A 20,000-nucleotide genomic window follows, 5' to 3' on the forward strand; every position below is an offset into this window, starting at 1 on the left:
GTTTGTGGTAGATGTTTCTACTCCCAAATTACTCGCATATCGCAAATAAAATAGAAAACGGTATACCTAGTTTAATTTTTTGTTTAAATTATACATTATATCATTTTATTGACCGGTGTCTCTAAAGTAGGCATGGCTCCTTTAAACATAGGCTACGGTCGCTGTCCTAATATAAAAAACAAAGTTTGTGAACGTCAACAAACATGGTATGTGCTATCAGGGATCCGGGATCAACAGCATATTGAAGTTGAATGGTAAGGGTTATGGTTAAGGTTATAGTATGTTGCGTCCCAAGGATTCCACTGACTGAACAAACATATTAAGGTATTTAACTAGGCAAGTTCGTTAAGAACAAATTCGTATTTACAATGACGGTTTACCAAAAGACAAAAATGCCTACTACGGGGACGGAGGCTGGGATTAAAAATAAAAATATGGGACAAAACACACATCACGACCAGAGAGACAACACATAATGAGAGACCAAAGACAACAACATAGCATGGCAGCAACACAACAACTACGTGGCAGCAGCACAACATGGTACAAACATTATTGGGCACCGACAACAGCAAAGGGCAAGAAGGAAGAGACAACAATACATCACGCAAAGCAGCCACAACTGTCAGTAAGTGTCCATGATTGAGTCTTTGACTGAAGAGATAATAAAACTGTCCAGTTTGAGTGTTTGTTGCAGCTCGAACTGCTTTATACCATTGATATAAAGCAGATTCTGTTCTATATCTATGTTGGGTACTGTGTTGCATTTTTTTCAGGTGCCATCAGATGTGTGTGCGACACAGACAGAAACAGCCTACTGTACCAATAACACCTTTATTACATATTTTCATAATTATTTGACAATCACAGCATTTGTAAATACATCTGGATACAGAAGTTAGTAGTTAGCTAATACACTCCACACTCCCTTGCATAGTCATACTTCCTGCAGGCTACATAAGCTGTAAATAGGTTTAATTATAAATGTACAAACCATGACGATGATGGATAAAAATGTATGTGCAATATACATTTTTTTAAAACAACGTTAAAGTGTCTTAGGCATCCTTCCCTCTGTTGAAGCAATAGATTTTCAAATTATTCAAAATGAAATGTCTATGCTGTAATTGTAATCTATTCATAACCTGCATCGAAACAGAATTACAGCTTGATTAAATTGAACCACCCGAAAAGCCATAATAAGCATTTAATAAAACAATTAAAAACGAACGCTTTAGCAAGAAACAAAGTGACAGCTGTCAATAAGAAGAAAATAAAGTTACCAAACTTAAAATACAAATTCCAGTTCTCCATTTATCGCCTAACTGCATAATAAACGTGATACATTTCACAGGATCTTTTTCCCCCCCTAACAAAAAAAGTGTGTCTAGTTGTGCACTGTAAGAACACATTTTATATTATATGTTCTAAAACATAGACCAGAGCAACATAGCCCTGAACTGCAAAATAAACACACCTTTTAGAGCATAAAGACGGCATTTTACTCTGCCATAAATCGGATGATGACGAAGAAGAGGAAGAATCAGATTATGGTGCATCTGCGGCAGTTGCCTTTGTTGTTGCTGATGACTATGATGAAGGCTCAGATGATGCAGTCCATGATGTGAATCTGCAGGCTGTCCAGGTCTGGTAGGATCTCGTTACACTTGGGGCAGACGTGCTCCGGTATATTCCCCTGCTGCTGCCAGTCCCTGGCATCACCACCTATCAGACACACAGTGGTATGGTAACTGTATTTTTATATACACACACACACACATAATTACATCATTTATCATTGTTGTAAATAATGTGAGATGGAGAGGAGCAGTGCTTTCTTGATCAAATAAATACAAGATCACATTTAATTGGCAGAAAACAATGTGATGTGCCCTGGCTTGAACCTTGCTAAAAGCCAGGTACTGTCCTGTACCTCTGGCTCCTTGCATGTTGTGTGGACCAGCACCCCCATGTGGATTGCCTCCACGTGGCATGTGTCTTCTCTGCATGTCACTCAGAGATTGCCTACAGAAACCAGTCGTAGTTAGGCGGTGGATCCAAAATGGCCGAGATCGTGACCTAATATGACCAGTCTGATCACATGACCAATATATAACCTGATGCGTACCTGCCCAGTGAGTCCATCTCGTCCTGTAGCTGAGTGTTCTGTTTCTTGACGAACTCCAGCTGAGCAGACAGACGTTCTTTCTCCTCGTGAATCTTCTCCCGAGCTGCTCGCTCCGCGTAGAAGTCAGACGAGTACACCTCCGCCTGGACAACAAATAACACACAATTATTAAAAATTATACGCACGCATATACAATCAGACAGACAACATTTGTCTAGACGTGTCAATAATTATAAAGGTGTGGTTGTATTGTACAGATATAAATGTGAATGCCATGTACAGAATGGAGTGTATTGGTTATACATTTTATTTCAGCCAAATAAAAATTCATATTCAAAGATCTTGTAAATGTTGTATAATTGTGGGACTAACAACCAACCAACAAGCCCCTGGGGATCATAAACCATAACTCAAGAGTTAAGAGGGATAGTTCATGAACAATGTATGTTTCTGAGAAATGATGTTGCAAACTAATTTGGAATGATGTCAGCAATACACCTGCTCAAACATTATTCAAGTACATGGCTCAAGGACACCGCTTGGGTCTAGTTCTATAAGTGGAGCATTAACCTTGCTGGTGCTGTTTTGTTGAGATCACACTCCTCAAAGAAGACATGAACAGACCCAATTTCTATATTCTGCTTCTTGCTGGAGTGTTGGTCAACGGGCGAGGTAAGCTGTTGTTTTAAGTTGTAGGCTGAATTAAGTGTTCATTACTTAGTGTATGAGGCTGGTTATCAGGAAAACAATAATACATTTGTCTTACAGCCCACATACATGAAGAGTGAGTAACCAAAATGTCTAGGAGGTGCATACACCATTACCATACAATTACTCTTTGTACACTCAATTTACATAATGTTGTGTTACAGTATATGGATTCAGTTTGTTGTTCCCTTGCTTGTGTGTTGCAGAACTCCGATGGGAAAACCAATTTGACCAGCCCTTACACTTTAACTGCCCTTCAAGACAATCCATCTCCCACATAAAAAGGTGAGAAAAGTCCAAAGGCTCTTATCTGCTTACTATCAATCTTCTAAAATGACGGCACAGATTCCCAAAATGAAATGTCTACTCTAAATCATTAGTGCCGTTTTACTTTTCATCACCAATTATAAACCAAATGATCTCATTGTTCTGCATAGACCAGTAGGTGCGCTGCACTGTTGATATTGGGCATATCAACAAATTAAAACTTCAATGCATTTTTTTGTTTTCAAATCATTTCAACTATTAATATGTGCATTGTCATGCATCTAATTTCAGTCAGCATGACAACTTCTATGAAGACCGTGTGTGGGACTTTGAGTGCAAAGACACATTTGTCTCAGAGCCTGAGTGCCACTGGTCTCCTTATGTAAATGACTTTGAACAAGAGTTCAGCTTCAAATGCCCCAATAACTATGTCCTCACTGGGGTGAACAGCTTTCATTCCAACCCCCATGAGGACAGAAGGTGAGTAGACAACGTTTACCAGATCCTATGTTCAATTGGTACATTTCATTTTTTTCAAATACTTTGAGTGGTTGATTTAGCCTGCTTGGAGTGTCATATGAGCAGCATTTGTACTTTTGGGACTATTCCATTGGTTCCACCAAGTGCCTCTGAAGTATTTGAAAGAAAACAAGTATTTGACAATCTTGACTGTGTGTTATACTATACATGTATGATTTCCGTCACCGTGTCACAGGTGGAAGTTCTACTGCTGTCGAGTCAACAGCTACTGTAACCAGGACTGTCAGTGGACCCCCTACGTCAACTACTTTGATGAGGTCATCTCTTGGCAAGTCCCAGGCCTGAACTACCTAGTTGGGGCCGGAAGCTACCATTCAGATTATTATGAGTGAGTACAATGTGTGTGTGCGCGTGATGTAGGTCAGGGGAGCGATGTTTCAACAACAAGAATGTTTACCTCAAAATGTATTGTGTATTTTCAGAGACCGTCGTTGGAGATACCAGTACTGCACACGGAAGTCAAACTGCTGATATTACGGCTGATTATTGCATTCTTGACCCAACTGATGAGTTAAGATTGCCTACTACCTTCTTTCTTGTGTTTCACTTAATTCTTTCATTCATTAATGCATATTCAAAAAGTATACTTACTTTAAAAAAATAAAATACAAATTTAAGACAGCGGCGCCTATTTCACCTTATGAAAATATAAAGTGTTAAACTTTTTTGGAAGTGTACTTAGCCTTTATTGAATTACTGGTTTAACAAAGAAGCTGCCTTCACTGACAGTCACTCAAATGTCACTTTTAAGAGATGCTGTACAACTCCAAATGTTCACACAGAGTTCACTGTAAGTAAATAAGAATGGTTTAACCTTTTTCCAAGTGTGAGAACACACACACCTCCAGCTCAACGCAGAATAATTCACATGACACACACACAACTAGATGGAGAACACACACAGAAAACCTACCTGAGCCTGGAACACAGAGATGGTCTCCAGCTCCTTCTCCTTCTGATATATCTGCTGCTTCATGACATCTATCTGCTGTTGCTTAGCAGCCAGGGCCTTCTCTGCTGCGTCCAGTCTGGTCTGCAGGTCTCCCACCTCCTTAGTGACCAGTGGCTGGAGGCCACACAGAGGACAACGGTCAGATTCATCACATTCACCATGCCATACCATTTTGACAAAGGACAAAACAGTGCAAAGTGCCAAACTAGACTGATTTCTGTTTAACAGAGGCTAAGTAGTGTGGTCACCTCTCTGTTCTTGCTCTCTTGCTTCAACTCGTTGTAGTCCTCAAATAGCTTGGTGTAGGCATCCTTCAGCTGGGTCAGGTTAGTCCTGAGGAGGGGAGGGGCAACTGACTCATGGTGACTAAGGAGTATTTAGATATAGAAACTCATGGCATTGACCAGTGGAAACTGGTGGGGGGGGGTCAAAAGAGGAGCAGGGAATTTCTGTCCCAAGACCCCACCCTAGGGAATGGCCCAATGCCCAACAGTGTCAGAGGGAGTAGCCATATGTCTGAGTGAGAGTGTGTGTGTGTCTGTGCGTGCATGCTTTACTGTTGTCCCACCTCTCCTCTCCAGCCTTCCTCTGCTCTAGCTGGCTCTGGGCCTTCATGCTGTCCACCTGCAGCTTCAGTCTGTCATTCTCACTCTGTACCTCCTGCTTCTCTACCAGCTGGGCTGTCAGAGTCACCACCTCCTGCTCCACATCCCTACATCTACACAGAGAAATACAGAGATAGAGGCAAAGCGAAAGGGAATGAGCAAAGGTTAGCATAGTTTACATGTTTTCATTGTCTATGTAGCTCTCCCTCTCTCCATCTCTCTCACCTGTCCTGCAGGTTCTTCTTCATGCCCTCTGCCTCGCCCAGTTTGCTCTGAGCCTGCTGTAGCTCATTAAACAGGGTCATCATCTGAGCCTTCAGATTCTCCACCTTTGACGCAGCCTGACACATAACAGACAACAGTCCAACAAACTGACAGTTCTGATCGAGAAGCTAAGGGTCAGGACATTGTAATGGGGCCATTTAATAAAGTTAATATTCAGTTAAGAGTAATTAACACAACGCTTAGCATATTTGTGATTTCTCTTCCTGTATTACACATGATTTCCAGTTTAAAAAAAAAATGTAGGACACTCATTTATGTACTGATTGATGGTCACTAGACTTGATACTGAATGTTATGGATTGTTCTTATCTGATAGTGATTGATGCAAGACTGGCGGTACAAGGACCGAGGACACTGATTGTTATTGTATTCTGGGACACTGATTCTGTAGCAGCTGATGATGTGACTTCCTACAAGCCTCTCAGCGGGTGTTTACAGAACATTGGTGCTGTGAGATGAGACTATAAGGGCCTGCTTCTCTGCTGGAGGTGTCTCCCTGTAGCAACTTGTATTAAACCACATTGATTTACTTTATCTGCAGCTTATTTTAAATCACCTGGAAAATCCCTATTACATACTGTACATTAATACATTACAATTTCAATAACTTCCCTGTTCTTAACAGGGTGAGAGACAAGCTCTTACCCATCTTATCTGTGTATCTACCTTCTCCTTCCCAGAGTTCTGTTTGGGCTCCTCCACTGGTTCTGGCTCAGTACCACATGCTGTGGTGGCTAGTGCTGGGGAAAGCACCTCTGGCAGTAGTGAGGTCTGTGTGGAGCTCTCCGTGTTAGTTTCTTTCTCCTCCAGCTCTGTGATTCTGAAAGACATAGGAACATCAGTCTTTGGTTCCACCCAAACATAAGCCCAGGCAGAAATGCGGCCTACCTGGATCTGGTAGCCTGGAGCTCCATTTGTAGCCTCTCCACCCTCTGGGTCTCCTTCCTCAGGGACTGGAGCAGCTGGCTGACAGTCAGCTCCTCAGACTCCTGCCTGGATACACTCATGTCATACCTGGGGTCCCTTTCATTATGATACAGCTCCTTTCCAGCATCCTCTTTCTACACACACACACACACACACACACGCTAAAGTCAGGACACACACGCTAAAGTCAGGACACACACCCTTACTCACTCCATCCATTCATATTGTGAGTGAGTGTTACTCACAGCAAACCTGATCTCTATGAAGGAGTCATCCTCTGACCCCTGACCTGTCTTGAGCTGGAGTTCAGAGTTCATGGCCACCAGGTCATTCTTCTCTGCCTGCAGACGCAACAGTTGGGCACGCAGCGCCTCCAGTTCTGCATTCTGATTGGCTGTCTCGGCCTGGAGGTGACAGCACAGATAAGACAAAACAGTCTGCCTAGCAGTTTAACTATCTATCTATCCATATCCTACTATATATATAAAAAAAACACCATCTTTCTTTTCCAAGCCTCTTGTTTTGTTATATAAAATGTAGCTTAATCTACAGACAATCATCCATCCTCCATACATTAACTTCTCACTTAATAAGCCGAATGTGTGGTCTAGCCAGAGTAACCTTGTGAACATTAGCATTCCCTTTCTCGCCCTCTCACCTGTCCCTTCCCCTCTCCTTCTCCTCCCTCCAGCTCCTCCACCTTCATGCTGAGCTCCTGGTTGTGTGAGGAGAGGGCCTCCATACGGCCGCGCGCCTCATCCAGCCTCCCCTCCAGGAACTCCTTCTCCTCCCTCTGCTTCTCCCTCCACACAGACAGACCCTCGAAGCGCTCCTTCATTGACATGTTGGTTTGCTTCAGCGCCTCTACAGGGGAAGATACACAGAGAGTACATTACTGTAGAACACACACACACACACACACAAAATCAGCCAATGCAAGACAATCAGAACCTCATATGCCCTAACATCCTAATGTCCCTGCCCCATACAGTAGATTCTCAATGAGCTTTAAGGCTGAACAACATTCTGGTCCCTTCTCCATGCCTCACCCTTCAGGTCTCGGTTCTCCTGGATGAGGCGGTTCATCTGCTGCAGCGTTTCCTCCAGGGTGCCTGTGGTGGGGCTGTGGCCGGGGTGGGAGCTAGGACCCCGGGAGATGTCCCCGTTCACCATGGGGGAGCTGGACGCCATCACTCTACAGCAAGGTGAGGCGGTGTGGAGACATGCAAGTGGACAATACATTCTCAGACTATAGATTCTCAGACACTAGAATGAGAGTAGGGATTCTGATTCTAGGGAAGCCCCGTGCAAGGACAATCAAATGTTATATATTCTCTAGATCTGCATGCATCAAAACAACAAACACCACATGCCTCGTTAGAGGCGTGAAGGAATACTATTGCACACTGACTCATGTACACTGGGCAATATCCATTATTGAATAATCTTATCAGCAGCTGTCACGTGGTAGGAAGCTCAGCAGCCTGCCTGAGTGTGCTGGCCACTTTTCATGTCATTTAATAAACCTCCACAGGTCTGTGACTGATTGTATATTGTAGTGACCTTAAAGCAACACCTAGCGAACTCCTCATGAGGTTCAGACCTCTTGGTGTAACTCAGTGTTTCCCAAATTCAGTGCACGTTTTAATTTCTGCCCCAGCACTACACAACTGATTCAAATAATCAACTAATCATCAAGCTTTGGGCAAAAACCAAAACGTGCACCCCTTTGGGTTCCGAGGACCGGGTTTGCGAAACACTGGTTAACTGTAAAGGTTGTGTGTCAAACTCATTCCATGGAGGGCTAATTGTCTGCTTGTTTTCACTCCTCCCTTGTACTTGATTACTAAATTTAGGTCACTGATTAGTTAGGAACTCCCCTCACTTGGTTGTTGGTCTTAATTGGACACATTGAAAGGAGGATCTAAAAACCAGCAGCCCTCTATGGAATGAGTTTGACACCCCTGGGTTTATTGCGCTTTCAAGACGACTGGGAGCTAGGGGAAAAACGAGGTCGAATCATGACGTCAGTGATCTTAAGGTTCAGGAAGTCGGCGCTCTAGAAAGAGGCCCGAGTTCCCAACTTGGAATTCCGAGTTGGATGACCGTTCAAAACACTTTCAAGTCCGACCTCGTTTTTTTTCTCTCCTAATTCCCAGTTGTTATGAACGCATTTAACTCGGACGATTTTCCAGTTTGTTTGAACGCGTCATAAGGTGTTGGCTTTCGCTGGACCGGTGGTTCAGTCCCAGTCGGGGCTAACCCCCAAATAGTCTAAAATAACGTAACACATCAAAAAAGGCTCCACTTCCGACTCAGAACATGGGTTGACTGACAGCTGTCAAGGCTGCCCCCCTTTCTCTTCCTCATTTAAAATTCTACCTACCTTCAACGATAAAACAATGTACCGTATTTGACAGCTTCTTTAGTTAGCTTGGGTAAAAACAAGGTGAGAACGAAATCATACTTCCTAAACTGTTAGTGCGTCACATTACACCTAGGCCTAACAAATTAATCGCAATTTCAATACTCACAAGTGATTCAAATACACCTTGAAAGAACTCGGATACTTCTTGTTGAAGATCAAAACAGTTCTGTTTCGTTTTTCTTCGGACTTGTTATTGGTTTACAGCATTTCCTTGTCTTAACGTCACGTCCCGTCACAATAAAGGGTGTGTAAATATTGTATCACGCTTCGGTAATAATCAAATAGATGATTTTACGCTGGTTTGCCTTCAAACGCCGTAGACGCATCTATATATTTTGCAAATCGGTGAATATGCTGCGTTAGTGACACCCTCGAACTGGCGCACAGAGCCGCTGCCAGTGACGTCATGGACTGCAATTCCAGCGGGTTTTCCCTTAAGGAGTGACCTTGCACTTTTGGGAAAGGAGTGACATTTGCCTGGTAAACCCATTACATATGAGATCAGAAAGCCGACTACTCAATCATTTATTTAACAATTTCATTGGAGAATTGAGAATTTATTCAGCCTATATTGCGGACTATTTTCACATCAATCTAATCAAATAGGAAAGCCTTTTGCCTAATTTCCCCACCATCCGCCTACTGTACTATGGCACTGTATCAAAATAAAAACATAGAAACTGAGTAGTAAAATGAGTGTATGACTATGAAGGATGAGAGGCTATATGGGCACTTAAGAATGAACAATACAGTGGGGTATAATTGGCTTGCCTTGGACCACAAACCAATGTTGGTTTGCAGGTCATTCAAATGTCCACTAGATGGCAGCATTCACTTGGAGAAAAAAGTGCATGGAATATCCCTGCAGCAAAGTAGGCTCTCGTCTCGTGTAGGCAGTTGTTCAGCCATATGAAATGTAAGTCAGAGGAGGCTGGTGGGAGGCGCTATAGGAGGACGAGCTCATTGTATGGCTGGAAGGGAATCAATGGAACGTATCAAACGTATGGAAACCACATGTTTGACTCCGTTCAATAAATTCCATTCCAGCCATTTCAATGAGCCCGTCCTATAGCTCCTCCCACCAGAATACTCTGGGTATGTATGTATCGCCATAGGATATTAAAAACTAGGCCTACATTATATCATGGGCTATTTATTAACAATCACATATTATCGTACTAATAAATGCTTACACATATTTGGACAAGCAAGCATGCCCACTGCTCCTTAACAAAGACTTTATAATGCACAATATAGACAAGACTACATTCATTGGTCCCATGTGGCTCAGTTGGTAGAGCATGGTGTTTGCAACGCCAGGGTTGTGGGTGCGATTCCCACGGGGGACCAGTACGAAAAAAAACAAATGTTATGAAATGTATGCATTCACTACTGTGAGCCGCTCTGGATAAGAGCGTCTGCTAAATTACTAAACTGAAAATGTAATTTGATTTGCCTAAGAAAGCACACAATGCTTGACGTGTCAAAAAAATAAATAAGCAACATCAACAAAAGTAACAGAATGCGAGGTTTGCGCGCATGCCTGCATTCCTCCAAAATATTTCTGTAATAAGCCTATTAAAACGTTTTTGTAGTAAAACAGGGACGGTTCAATGATTGGCTGTGTAAACTTTGGTGCAGTCTCATTGGTCGGAGAGATCTTTGAGAATGAAGGTGCTTTGAGGAGCCTTCTGGAATGTCTTTGAATGGGACTGGACTTGCGCTGCATCGGGCTCAAAAAATGCGCATTTAAACACTGGGTCATAACATTGGATTATCTGTCTGTGGATATACTTGAAGCTCTCTGTCTTTAACGGAATGACAAACCGACTCCAATGCTCAAATGGACTCAGATTAAACGCTGGGAGCAGGTCTGTTTCTCTCTGTGTGTGATCTGTCAAATAGTTTTCATCCAACTTTTTACTGGAACCAACTAAATTTTAACGGACTATAATTCAACTGTACGATCACAGCGCCGTTATTATATGCCCCTATCACTGGATATAAAGGAACTTTTATTGTACACATTTTTGGGGGATTTATTTGCATATTTTTTTTTATCGGATTTGTGCCAGAGAGGAGAAACGAATAACAGGAGTACCCAAAGTGAAAGACAGGAATTATGTGCACACCAGACATGACGACCTTTGCCCCCTTGCTTCTCGCTCTTGGCTACATGGCGAGCGTTGCGTACGGGTGCCAACTGCCCACCGAGTGGCGTCCACTGAGTGAGAGCTGCCGTGCGGAACTGGCGGAGATCATTGTGTATGCCAAGGTGTTGGCAATTCACCGGGAGGAGTATGGCGGGGCAGAGGGCATCTACAACTCTCTGTATGGTTATGAGGGCGCAGAGGAAGGGTTACTCTACTCTGCAGAGGTGGAGCTCATGTGTGACCAGGCTTGGGGCAGCATGCTGGAGGTGCCGGCGGGCTCGCGCCTCAACCTGACAGGGCTGGGGTACCTGTCATGCCAGTCTCACACCGTGATGGAGAACTACTCCTATATCTTCTTCCTCCGGTGAGTCAGGATGACCTGGCGAGTCAGGATGAGTCAGGATGACCTGGCGAGTCAGGATGAGTCAGAGATGACCTGGCGAGTCAGGATGACCTGGTGACCGGGAACCTGTGTACATCGCACAGAATCACTAATACATTTAAAAGAGTGTGATGCATCATAAACACACACAAAAACATGACATAGACTTTACAACATATAGGCCTACGATATTTAGCTCCTCTATCCTCTCCTTTCTCAATGCACTAGGTGATATAATACAGACTTGAGCCCCTTTAGGGGTCACGTTTTGACCCTAAAGGAAGCATGCACCCAGTCACTCACAGTGTTAGTTGGTTTACCTCCTACAGGATGGATGAGAACTACAACATCCTGCCCCACGGGGTCAACTTCCAGGACGCTATCTTCCCAGACACCGTAGAGAACCGCCGTACGTTCTCCAGCCTGTTCCAGTTCTCCAACTGCTCCCACGGCCAACCCCTCCAGACCTTCTCCCCAGAGTGGGACCCCCAGGAGGACAGCAGGGTAGGCTGCTCAACACACTGCATGCACTGTACATAATGGGGGGGGGGCGCAAAGAGAGAGAGGGGGAGGGAGAGAAAGGTAGATGGAGGGGAATATGGGTTTGAGAGGGAGAAAGGGAGAAAAATAGGGAAAAAGGTAGATGAATGGAGTGGGCGAAAAAGAAAGATGCAGAGAGAGATAAAGAAGGGAGATGAATAGAGCTAACAAGAGAAAGGGCAGGAAGAGAGAAATGAGAAGGCAGGGTAGGGTCCTCTGGGCCTGAACAGCTGGAAATGTAAGTTCTACCTGCTTGTAAAACGACATGCATGCTGGCACACACCTACCACACACACACACACACACACACACACACACACACACACATACAGATGTGTAGCAGAGTAGGGTTGTAACTAAGACATATTAAACTCTATGCTTTACAACCTTGTTGCCCCTGGATACAGCAGGTGCTCACATGTAGCTCCCCTCTCTCCAGATGTGTGTACATCTGCAGCAATCATCTCACTGACCTTCACGGAGTAACACACAGACACACACAGTCAGACCTTCACCTCTGAGCCACCATCATCCTCAGACAGTACTCTGTTGTGTGAGATGTATTGACGTGTCTCCTTAGCTATAGAGACACAGTGAAAGAACCCCCCCCCCCACACACAATTTAAGAATCAGACACAGAGACCGCACCAACACACAGACTGCCCACCCAGTTAACCGTGTGTTTGTGTGTGTCTAGGTCACGCTGCTTAACTAGAATTTAACCTGACTCTGAGATCAAAGCAGTCATTGATTAAGTCATGTGACCTCCTGTCTCCTCTGATTCCCTCGGCATGATATTAATGTCTACTGAGGTCAAGACAATACAGCCATTCCCAAGGTTCACTGGACCAAAGACTCTCGCCGACCTGGTCACATGCTCACAGTCATACCCCTTCGGGTGTTCACAGATCTGTAGACCTGAAAGGACTGGATAGGTGTTGCGAACATGCTAGAAGCTTCGCTTGACCATGTATATGGCTTACACCTACGTACCCATTGTTTTCAGAGCTGCAGACACTGAAATGGAACGGAGAGGAGGGATGATGCCATGTGAAACCTCAGAGGTACAGTGGTCAGGTCTTCTCCTCTTCCTGTCTCTATCCCAGAGAGCCTGTAATACGTTGACCGAAGACTTGTGACACGCAGGGTGTCGGGTTTCTGATGGGTTAACGGGTTGAGAGGTTAGGGGTTAAAGACACTACGTGGCGTGAGCCCAGGTACTGACATGCAGGGGTCGCAACCTTAGGAGGGGGGTGTGTCCATGTGGAGGAGCAGATGTGTGTGTTGTGAGAGTTTACGCTATGGAAATATAGACAAAGTTAATAGGAGAAAAACAGGCTTAAAAATGATCCTACAAACCCTGTGGGAACCGATCAATGGAACCACAGCTCACACACACACAGTGGTGTAGTGGAGGGTAAACGCAACTGAATGCAGTTTACCCACTTTTTGCTGGAAAATGCATTGAAAGTATAAGGAGTGTTACTTTTTTCACGACGACCGGCGATCAGAGTTTACCCACCTATTTTATTACCACTACATCACTGCACACACACACACACACACACACACACACACACACACACACAGGTGTAGAGGTTAACATGTGCTTGAGGCTCTCTTCAGTGATGTGTTGGACAGATGGAGGTGGTTAGTTAGGGATTGGCTGGGAGAGGCTAGGATGTTTTCCTGTGGGAACGCTGAGGTTGCAGATGGACGTTCCATGCAGGCTGGGAAGCTGGATGGGAAGGTAAGGCGAGAGCGCCTCCACTTACACCCAAACCCCCAATTAGCACTCGATTAAACCCATTCTTATGCACTCCAGAGCGGTTCTGGAGCGCCAAAACGAATCCACGGAGACTTTGTCCTCAGAATTCCTTCTCTCAGCGTTCTCTCTTAAGACTTCCTCTCCTTTATTGTAGAGAAAAGCCTGCAGGGGTTGACAAATGAGAGATAAATAGAGACCGGTAAGAGAGAGGAGGGAGGAAAAGATAGACATATTGGGGAGAGAAAAGAAAGGGAGGGAGAGATAAAGAGACTGGCGGTATAGTTAGATGGGGGACAGATCTGGGTCTCTCATATGAACAAATGTCCCGTCTCGCAATGCTTCTCCAGCCTAAATGCAGGATCACCTCTAAGCATCTTCATAACAGTGTGTTCTGTGAGTCAGCTCTCAGTCAGTCCTACCTGACGTCCAAGAACTGTAGTAATAATAATGCGATATCCCTCCCTTTCTTACCCCTTTCAATGTTTCATTTAGTTGAATTCAGTCACAGCAAGGGTAAATACTTTGTCATCTAATGCACCCTAGCCTTCTTCCCTAGGGCATGGAAATCTCAAATTAGACCCCCTTCCCCCCCACCTCCCCCATACATGCACTCAGTGGAGTATTCACAGTGTGTACTCTGCCAAACAGAAGGACAGTGTATGCTCCATACTGTGGCTGCCACACTGTAACTCGAGCAGACCTGCATGCATACATACCAACCAAGATCCAAGGCGAAATTTGACCTCCGTCCAGGTAGCCAGGAAGTCGGAAGAGGGCTTAAAAACCTTCCACTAGGGGCAATGGTGAGCACCGTTACCATGTCAGCGCCGCTCTGGCTCCAAGGGTCGTGTGTTCAATCCCAGTGCAAACCTTAACCCTTAATTAATCTAACCATTTGGAATGAATGCCTAATTTAACTGTCATTGTTTCTGTTGTAACTGTAACCCTATCCCAAACTTAACCACCGAAATTTGACTTTTGGATACATTTCTAAATGTTATGTTAGGAGAAATGGGAACAAACGTCAAAATCTGAAGTCAAATTGGTAAAACAGTGGGATCTTGTTGCACATTGTCACACACAAACACACACACACACAAATAGTCGGATTACTCACACACACAGACGGTGTTTAGATTAAGGTTTTACAGCTGCTCAGAGGCTGTAAGAAGGAGGACCTTAGTTCAGGTCAGAGGGTAGACTGCTATGTGTAGTAATGGGTTTGTGTGTTGCTTGGTGTACGTGTCTTTCTGTGTGCGGGTGTGCCTGTTTCTCTAAGTGGTGTTTACACAGATGATCCTCCACAGCAGGCAGGTAACACCCAGATGATTTGACAGGTGGTTCTGGGGATAGATAGATAGATGGATGCATGGTTGGGAATTAGCTTTGGATAATGTCCCAAAGTACCAGGTCCCTAGCCCGTGACTAATGTGGTAGACAGCGAGGGAGAGCCGCGACACACTGGTCTGGACAGGAGTCCGTTTGTTGGTGCAATATTAGCACCCCCAAAAAAATGAGCTTTGTTTATTTCCCCGAGGGGGTTGAGACCTCTCCTTGTTTAGATTTGAAAATCCAACAGTTGTATTGGAAGGGGGCGGCGCTGTCCCTGTGGGTGTTTGAGTAGGAGAACCAATCAGTCAAAAAACACAGCTCCCTTCATTATCGACAGGTCTTGCCGACAACATCAAAACAGACTTTCCAGACTCTGAAGTCAGAAAGACTTTGAGTTTGGTTTCAGGCAGACTACCAGGTCCCTGAATTGGGTGCAATGTCCCATCAAACTGCCATGTGCGTGGCAGCGCACCTCCTCCAGGACTGCCACACAGAAGAAATGCCAGGCTGCACAGAAAAGCAAGTGGTTGAACTTCACTGAGATCACCCATGAGTTTGCACTATATAGATCAATGTTTTTTCTGTGATCGAATCAACATTATATCAGCCCATTTTCAATGCAACAAACCAAAACAAATCTAACTTTGCAAGATTGAGTCTTATCTTCTTGTAGGCAGAGCCAGAGCGCAACGGAGTAGAATTCTACTGGCAGGGGTAGCCCATGAGCGATCAGCTCTGATCAGAGCGCAGAGCCGCGGTGTTCACATTTGTTGATATTCTTTGCTAGTTCGCGAGATATTAGTCCAGTTATAGATAAGTATAGGTCAGCAATGGGGAGGTACTGCTTCCTACAAGAGCACAAAACGTATAGGCTACATTTCAAGCGGTCTTTGAAAAGCGAGTCGGTAAAAGTTTGTCTTAATAAAAGGGGCAGTGTTGCATTTTGACACAGGCTTGACTATACAAATAAGCCGGTATGCAGAGGGTTAGCCGACATTGTCTAATTCTCTGTATGGTAATAATAATGCCTTTTATTTTGTAAAGATGTTTCTTGCAGCATACAATGCAATCTACAGCCACCTATTTGGCCCATGGTGTTACAGACCAAGTAGAGAAAAAAATAAAAACGCACACTTCTCTTGTTACTATCACTGCTCTTTATTACGCTTTACGTATCGACCTGAAGGCCTTCGTCAGAGTCGAGGGAAGATAAACATGAAAACTTACTTGATAGGTTGATGTCCTCATTGTAGTTTTACAGACGTTTAATACGTTTTATGTACACACTTTATTGGAAGACTTATGAAATGCACATTGTTATATTTGGTAACACATATTTTCCCTGAGACTCCAACCACATTCGATGCATTGAACGGATGTGGTTGGAGCTATGTCTACATAAGGGTGCAAATTAAAAACACTCACAAAGCTCTGACGAAGGCCTTGAGTCCGATATATGAAGCTTAATAACGAGCAGTGATACCAGCAAGAGCAGTGTGCGAGTTTCTTGTTTTTTTTCTCATGTTATTCAACTGTTACCATGCACATGCAAAAAACATAGTTCAGATGTGCGAGTGCCTTTTGGATTTTGAGTTAGAGACCGAGTAAAAAAATAATTAATTCATGTCAACCTTCATAATGTAAAAACTATTTTTTTAACTCATTGTAGGCCTGCATTGAACACCACATATTAAGCTACTGTAGGCTATATCATAGAAATGAAAAGCTTTTCCATGTGAAAATGTTACGGGATTTGCTCCATTGGTTTAGTTGGATACCTATTGGCTACTGTCTAAAACTGTAAGGGTACATCCTCAATGTTCACTGTAGATGCGCGGCGGAAGTTGCACAACATTTTCACAACGTTCAAGTTTCTGCTCACAAAACCTAAAATTTGCTCAGTGCCCCCAAAAATATGAGGGAACATTGATTGGGTGGTTGTTTTTCTGGGGTAAACTATCACTACACTGTGTTAAAAACAACCCAATTTGGGTTATTTGGTAACCCAGCGCTGGGTAAATATTGAACATATGCTGGGTTATCTTTACCCAGCCAGTTGGGGCGTGTGAATAACCCAACATGTTGGGTTGTTTGGATTACCCAAACATGGGTTCATTTAACCATCCGTTGGGTTTTTATTCACTTTTGTGCTGGGTTGACCCAGCAGCTGGGTAATTTTTTTATGTAATTCATAGGTTATTTTCAGGAGGTGTGGCCTATTAGGGGTGTGTCTTTCAGGGTTATTTTTTGTAAATGTCATTACAGTTCATCATGTTAAGTTTGTACACTGCACATTTCAATGTTTCTTGAATATTTTTGAACATTACATTCTAATATACAATTAATACCATTATTATTTACATATTGTAACAAAGTGGTAACTATCGAAATATATAACTCACACTTGTGTAAGCCTCATTAAAGCTACAAAAGTGTCAGTATTCAACCTTAACATGTGATGACAATACAACAGATGAACTGGAAGTGAGGACTCTAGTACTGGACTTTAGGCGTTACAGTATAGAGCTCAATTATTTGAACTATCATGTTTTTCCTCCCATGTACCACTTTTGTTTTAAAGGGAGATGGGATGCTTGTTAGGGCAGAATGTTTTGAGAGCTAGCCATTGTACAAAAACACATGTCAACACAACCCTCTGGGGATATATTAGGGGCCCGGGGCCCTCCGCAATGCCGACCTGAAGCCTAACGTAGCATTAGGAGGGGAAACCCCACAGTGAGGTCTCGCCCCCTCCAATGAGCTGGAAAATTGTGGCCCCTCAGAACCGTCATAACTCCGGGAGAGATGATGGGGTACTATATTCGACAGAGGCTTGCACCTTGACTCACTGGAGGGGGCGGGACTAGCTGGACTAGCTACAGTACTGTACCTCAGAGCTTCTTCCACCCAAACTCCTGATAAGTGGGTCTTAGAGCCATTAAAGAGTCAGGGCCCCTACTCCCTGTGGTCTCTCACACAACCCCTGTGTTCATCAACCCTGAGCATGTAACACGCACACACACGCGTGCGCACACACATGCATGCACACACACACGCGTGCACACACACACACAGAGCGTCAGGTCTGTCAGAAACCCTCAGGAGAAGAAAAGCACCAGCCAAGGAGAAGTAACTAAGGCGGTTGAGTTAAACGAACAAAAGGAACACACATTGATGGGAAAATGATGTCACTGGGGCTCTCACGCTCTCCTCCTGATGCCAACCGACAACATACTAACTGGCATGCTGTATTCTGCCCCATGTTTACAGAAGACCCTCAGGTCAACTTCCCTGTTGCACTATGCTCAGATAAATATTCAGACACTGATCTCACAAATTGAGTGTCATGCCCTTTGAAAATGGCGGGACACAAGTATCATCGTGTTGTACATTAAAAGGTTCACCAGTTAGTGCACCCCATTAAAATGATTAGGTGAATGACACTTCTGCTAATAGATATTCCAATCCAATGTTGACTTAATTTCTCTCTCTCTCTCTCTCTCTCTCTCGCTCTCCTTCACCTCTCTCTCTCTCTCGCTCTCCTTCACCTCTCTCTCTCTCCCTCCTCCTCCCCTCCCCTCCAGCTCCTGTGCTCCTCGGTGCAGGGGGCTCTGTTCGAGGAGGAGGAGAAGAGCAGGAAGCAGCAGGAGCGCCTGGGCCAGCTGGAGAGGAGGAACAGGCAGCTGAAGGAGCGCGTCCGGAAGGTGAAGCGCTCCCTCCGGAACGCCAGGAAGAGCCAGCGCCGGGCGGAGCAGGAGAGGCAAGGGCTGGAGGAGAGGCTGAGGTCAGCGGAGAGACGGGCTGGGCACCACCTCAATACAATCACACAGGAGGCTACGCCCAACAGATACCAGGAGGCTGTGTTACACCACACGCCACACACACCGCTTTAGTCTCAGGACTGGATGTTGTTAAAGACTGCTGGGCAGTCTCTCTAATTCCTGTTGTTCACAGGCACGCACGCATGCATCCACACACACACAATACTCATTTAGTGACATATTCAGCCATATATACTGTAGTTCCTACACACATTACATAGAGAGGGCATCCAGTAGCCCTCGGATAGCAGAGGGAATTTGTATTAGTGAATGACTCGAGAGAATGAGAGGGAGAGAGATAGTGTATAGCTCCTATTAATAAACAGCACTGTCATACAGCTGATGGATAGACAGATGAAATTAACTTAGAATGAGTATATGATGAGTGAATGAAGAAAGTGAGGTTACTTTCTGGTAGGTGTGTCTGTGGGCATTTGTTCCATGTGTCCTAGTGTCAACACCACCAAAGAGAATGACCATGAGGCATTGGGATTATTATATATGAATGTATTACTGAAGCTGCATATAAACTCTAATCATGATTACTAACCCTTGGGGTGTTTTATTTCCAGATTACACAATCTGTTGTTTTTGGCCAAACAAACTAAACACACCAACTGAAATTCCATTCTTGGTAAAAAAGAGAGAGGTAAAGAAAAGAGTGGAGGATGAGAAAGAGAGAGAGTTGTGGGTTGCTGTTACGGGCTCCTAATGGGTTTCCCTCACTCCTCCAGGCACTGCGGGATAAAGCCAGATGTGCCACCCCCACAGAGACACACACACACACACACAGTCTTCACTGCCCTCCCCTTTTGCTGGAGTTCGTGTCCTAAGACTTGAACCTCATCATGAAGACCCCTACAGCCTCAACCTTCATCTGGGTCTATAAGCACAGGAAAACAAATACCTGCAACTGTAGGGGACAACACACACACACACACTCCACTCTTCTATAGTCTGTCAGTCTATGCTAGGGACACAGAGCAGAACGGAATGTGCTTGTGTGCTTTTCTGGGCAGGAGAGAGGGAGACGCTCTATCAGTCTCTGGATTGGCCCTGAGAAAAATCACCAATACATCCGAGATAGAGAATATGGAGAGGAGAGAGTGACGAGCGAAATTGATTAACGGAGAGAAATACGTTTCACATACCGTTACCTACATA

The 20,000-nt window shown here is 44.3% G+C and overlaps 3 protein-coding genes across 5 annotated transcripts; 2 read left to right on the forward strand and 1 right to left on the reverse strand.

The window, feature by feature from the left end:
- Window positions 1–88: 88 nt before the first annotated feature.
- On the forward strand, window positions 89–4,308 carry LOC106609283 (hemagglutinin/amebocyte aggregation factor-like). Its single transcript, XM_014207917.2, has 6 exons — window positions 89–628; window positions 2,722–2,800; window positions 3,043–3,121; window positions 3,395–3,583; window positions 3,819–3,971; window positions 4,066–4,308. Exons 1-6 carry the CDS (start codon window positions 476–478, stop codon window positions 4,112–4,114), a joined length of 702 nt encoding a protein of 233 aa, XP_014063392.2. The 5' UTR covers window positions 89–475; the 3' UTR covers window positions 4,115–4,308.
- Window positions 821–9,240, reverse strand: optn (optineurin). 3 transcript variants are annotated; one of them, NM_001140289.1, is given in 13 exon segments: window positions 821–1,725; window positions 1,934–2,025; window positions 2,129–2,271; window positions 4,557–4,709; window positions 4,844–4,928; window positions 5,164–5,313; window positions 5,426–5,541; window positions 6,131–6,305; window positions 6,374–6,546; window positions 6,658–6,816; window positions 7,071–7,276; window positions 7,462–7,607; window positions 8,947–9,240. In NM_001140289.1, coding segments are annotated over 12 exon segments (1,716 nt in total). In that variant the 5' UTR covers window positions 7,604–7,607; window positions 8,947–9,240; the 3' UTR covers window positions 821–1,603.
- LOC106609280 (coiled-coil domain-containing protein 3) lies at window positions 9,240–19,385 on the forward strand. The gene is made up of 3 exons (XM_014207909.2): window positions 9,240–11,357; window positions 11,705–11,879; window positions 18,600–19,385. Exons 1-3 carry the CDS (start codon window positions 10,963–10,965, stop codon window positions 18,906–18,908), a joined length of 879 nt encoding a protein of 292 aa, XP_014063384.1. The 5' UTR covers window positions 9,240–10,962; the 3' UTR covers window positions 18,909–19,385.
- The last annotated feature ends 615 nt before the right edge of the window (window positions 19,386–20,000 follow it).

This window comes from Salmo salar, chromosome ssa07 (genome assembly GCF_905237065.1).
Source record: "Salmo salar chromosome ssa07, Ssal_v3.1, whole genome shotgun sequence".
NCBI classification, from domain to species: Eukaryota; Metazoa; Chordata; class Actinopteri; order Salmoniformes; family Salmonidae; genus Salmo; species Salmo salar.

Excerpts from the sequence above, each read along its gene's own strand:
- optn (XM_014207851.2), bottom strand. The coding sequence starts at position 7,603 with ATGGCGTCCAGCTCCCCCATGGTGAACGGGGACATCTCCCGGGGTCCT. Across the intron at positions 5,542-6,151 it reads AGAACTCTGGGAAGGAGAAG|GCTGCGTCAAAGGTGGAGAA; the intron begins GTAGATACACAG and ends GTTATGTGTCAG. Across the intron at positions 2,026-2,128 it reads GAGATGGACTCACTGGGCAG|GCAATCTCTGAGTGACATGC; the intron begins GTACGCATCAGG and ends TGGTTTCTGTAG.
- LOC106609280 (XM_014207909.2), top strand. The coding sequence starts at position 10,963 with ATGTGCACACCAGACATGACGACCTTTGCCCCCTTGCTTCTCGCTCTT. Across the intron at positions 11,358-11,704 it reads TCCTATATCTTCTTCCTCCG|GATGGATGAGAACTACAACA; the intron begins GTGAGTCAGGAT and ends TACCTCCTACAG. Across the intron at positions 11,880-18,599 it reads ACCCCCAGGAGGACAGCAGG|CTCCTGTGCTCCTCGGTGCA; the intron begins GTAGGCTGCTCA and ends CCTCCCCTCCAG.
- LOC106609283 (XM_014207917.2), top strand. The coding sequence starts at position 476 with ATGAGAGACCAAAGACAACAACATAGCATGGCAGCAACACAACAACTA. Across the intron at positions 3,122-3,394 it reads TCCATCTCCCACATAAAAAG|TCAGCATGACAACTTCTATG; the intron begins GTGAGAAAAGTC and ends ATCTAATTTCAG. Across the intron at positions 3,972-4,065 it reads TACCATTCAGATTATTATGA|AGACCGTCGTTGGAGATACC; the intron begins GTGAGTACAATG and ends GTGTATTTTCAG.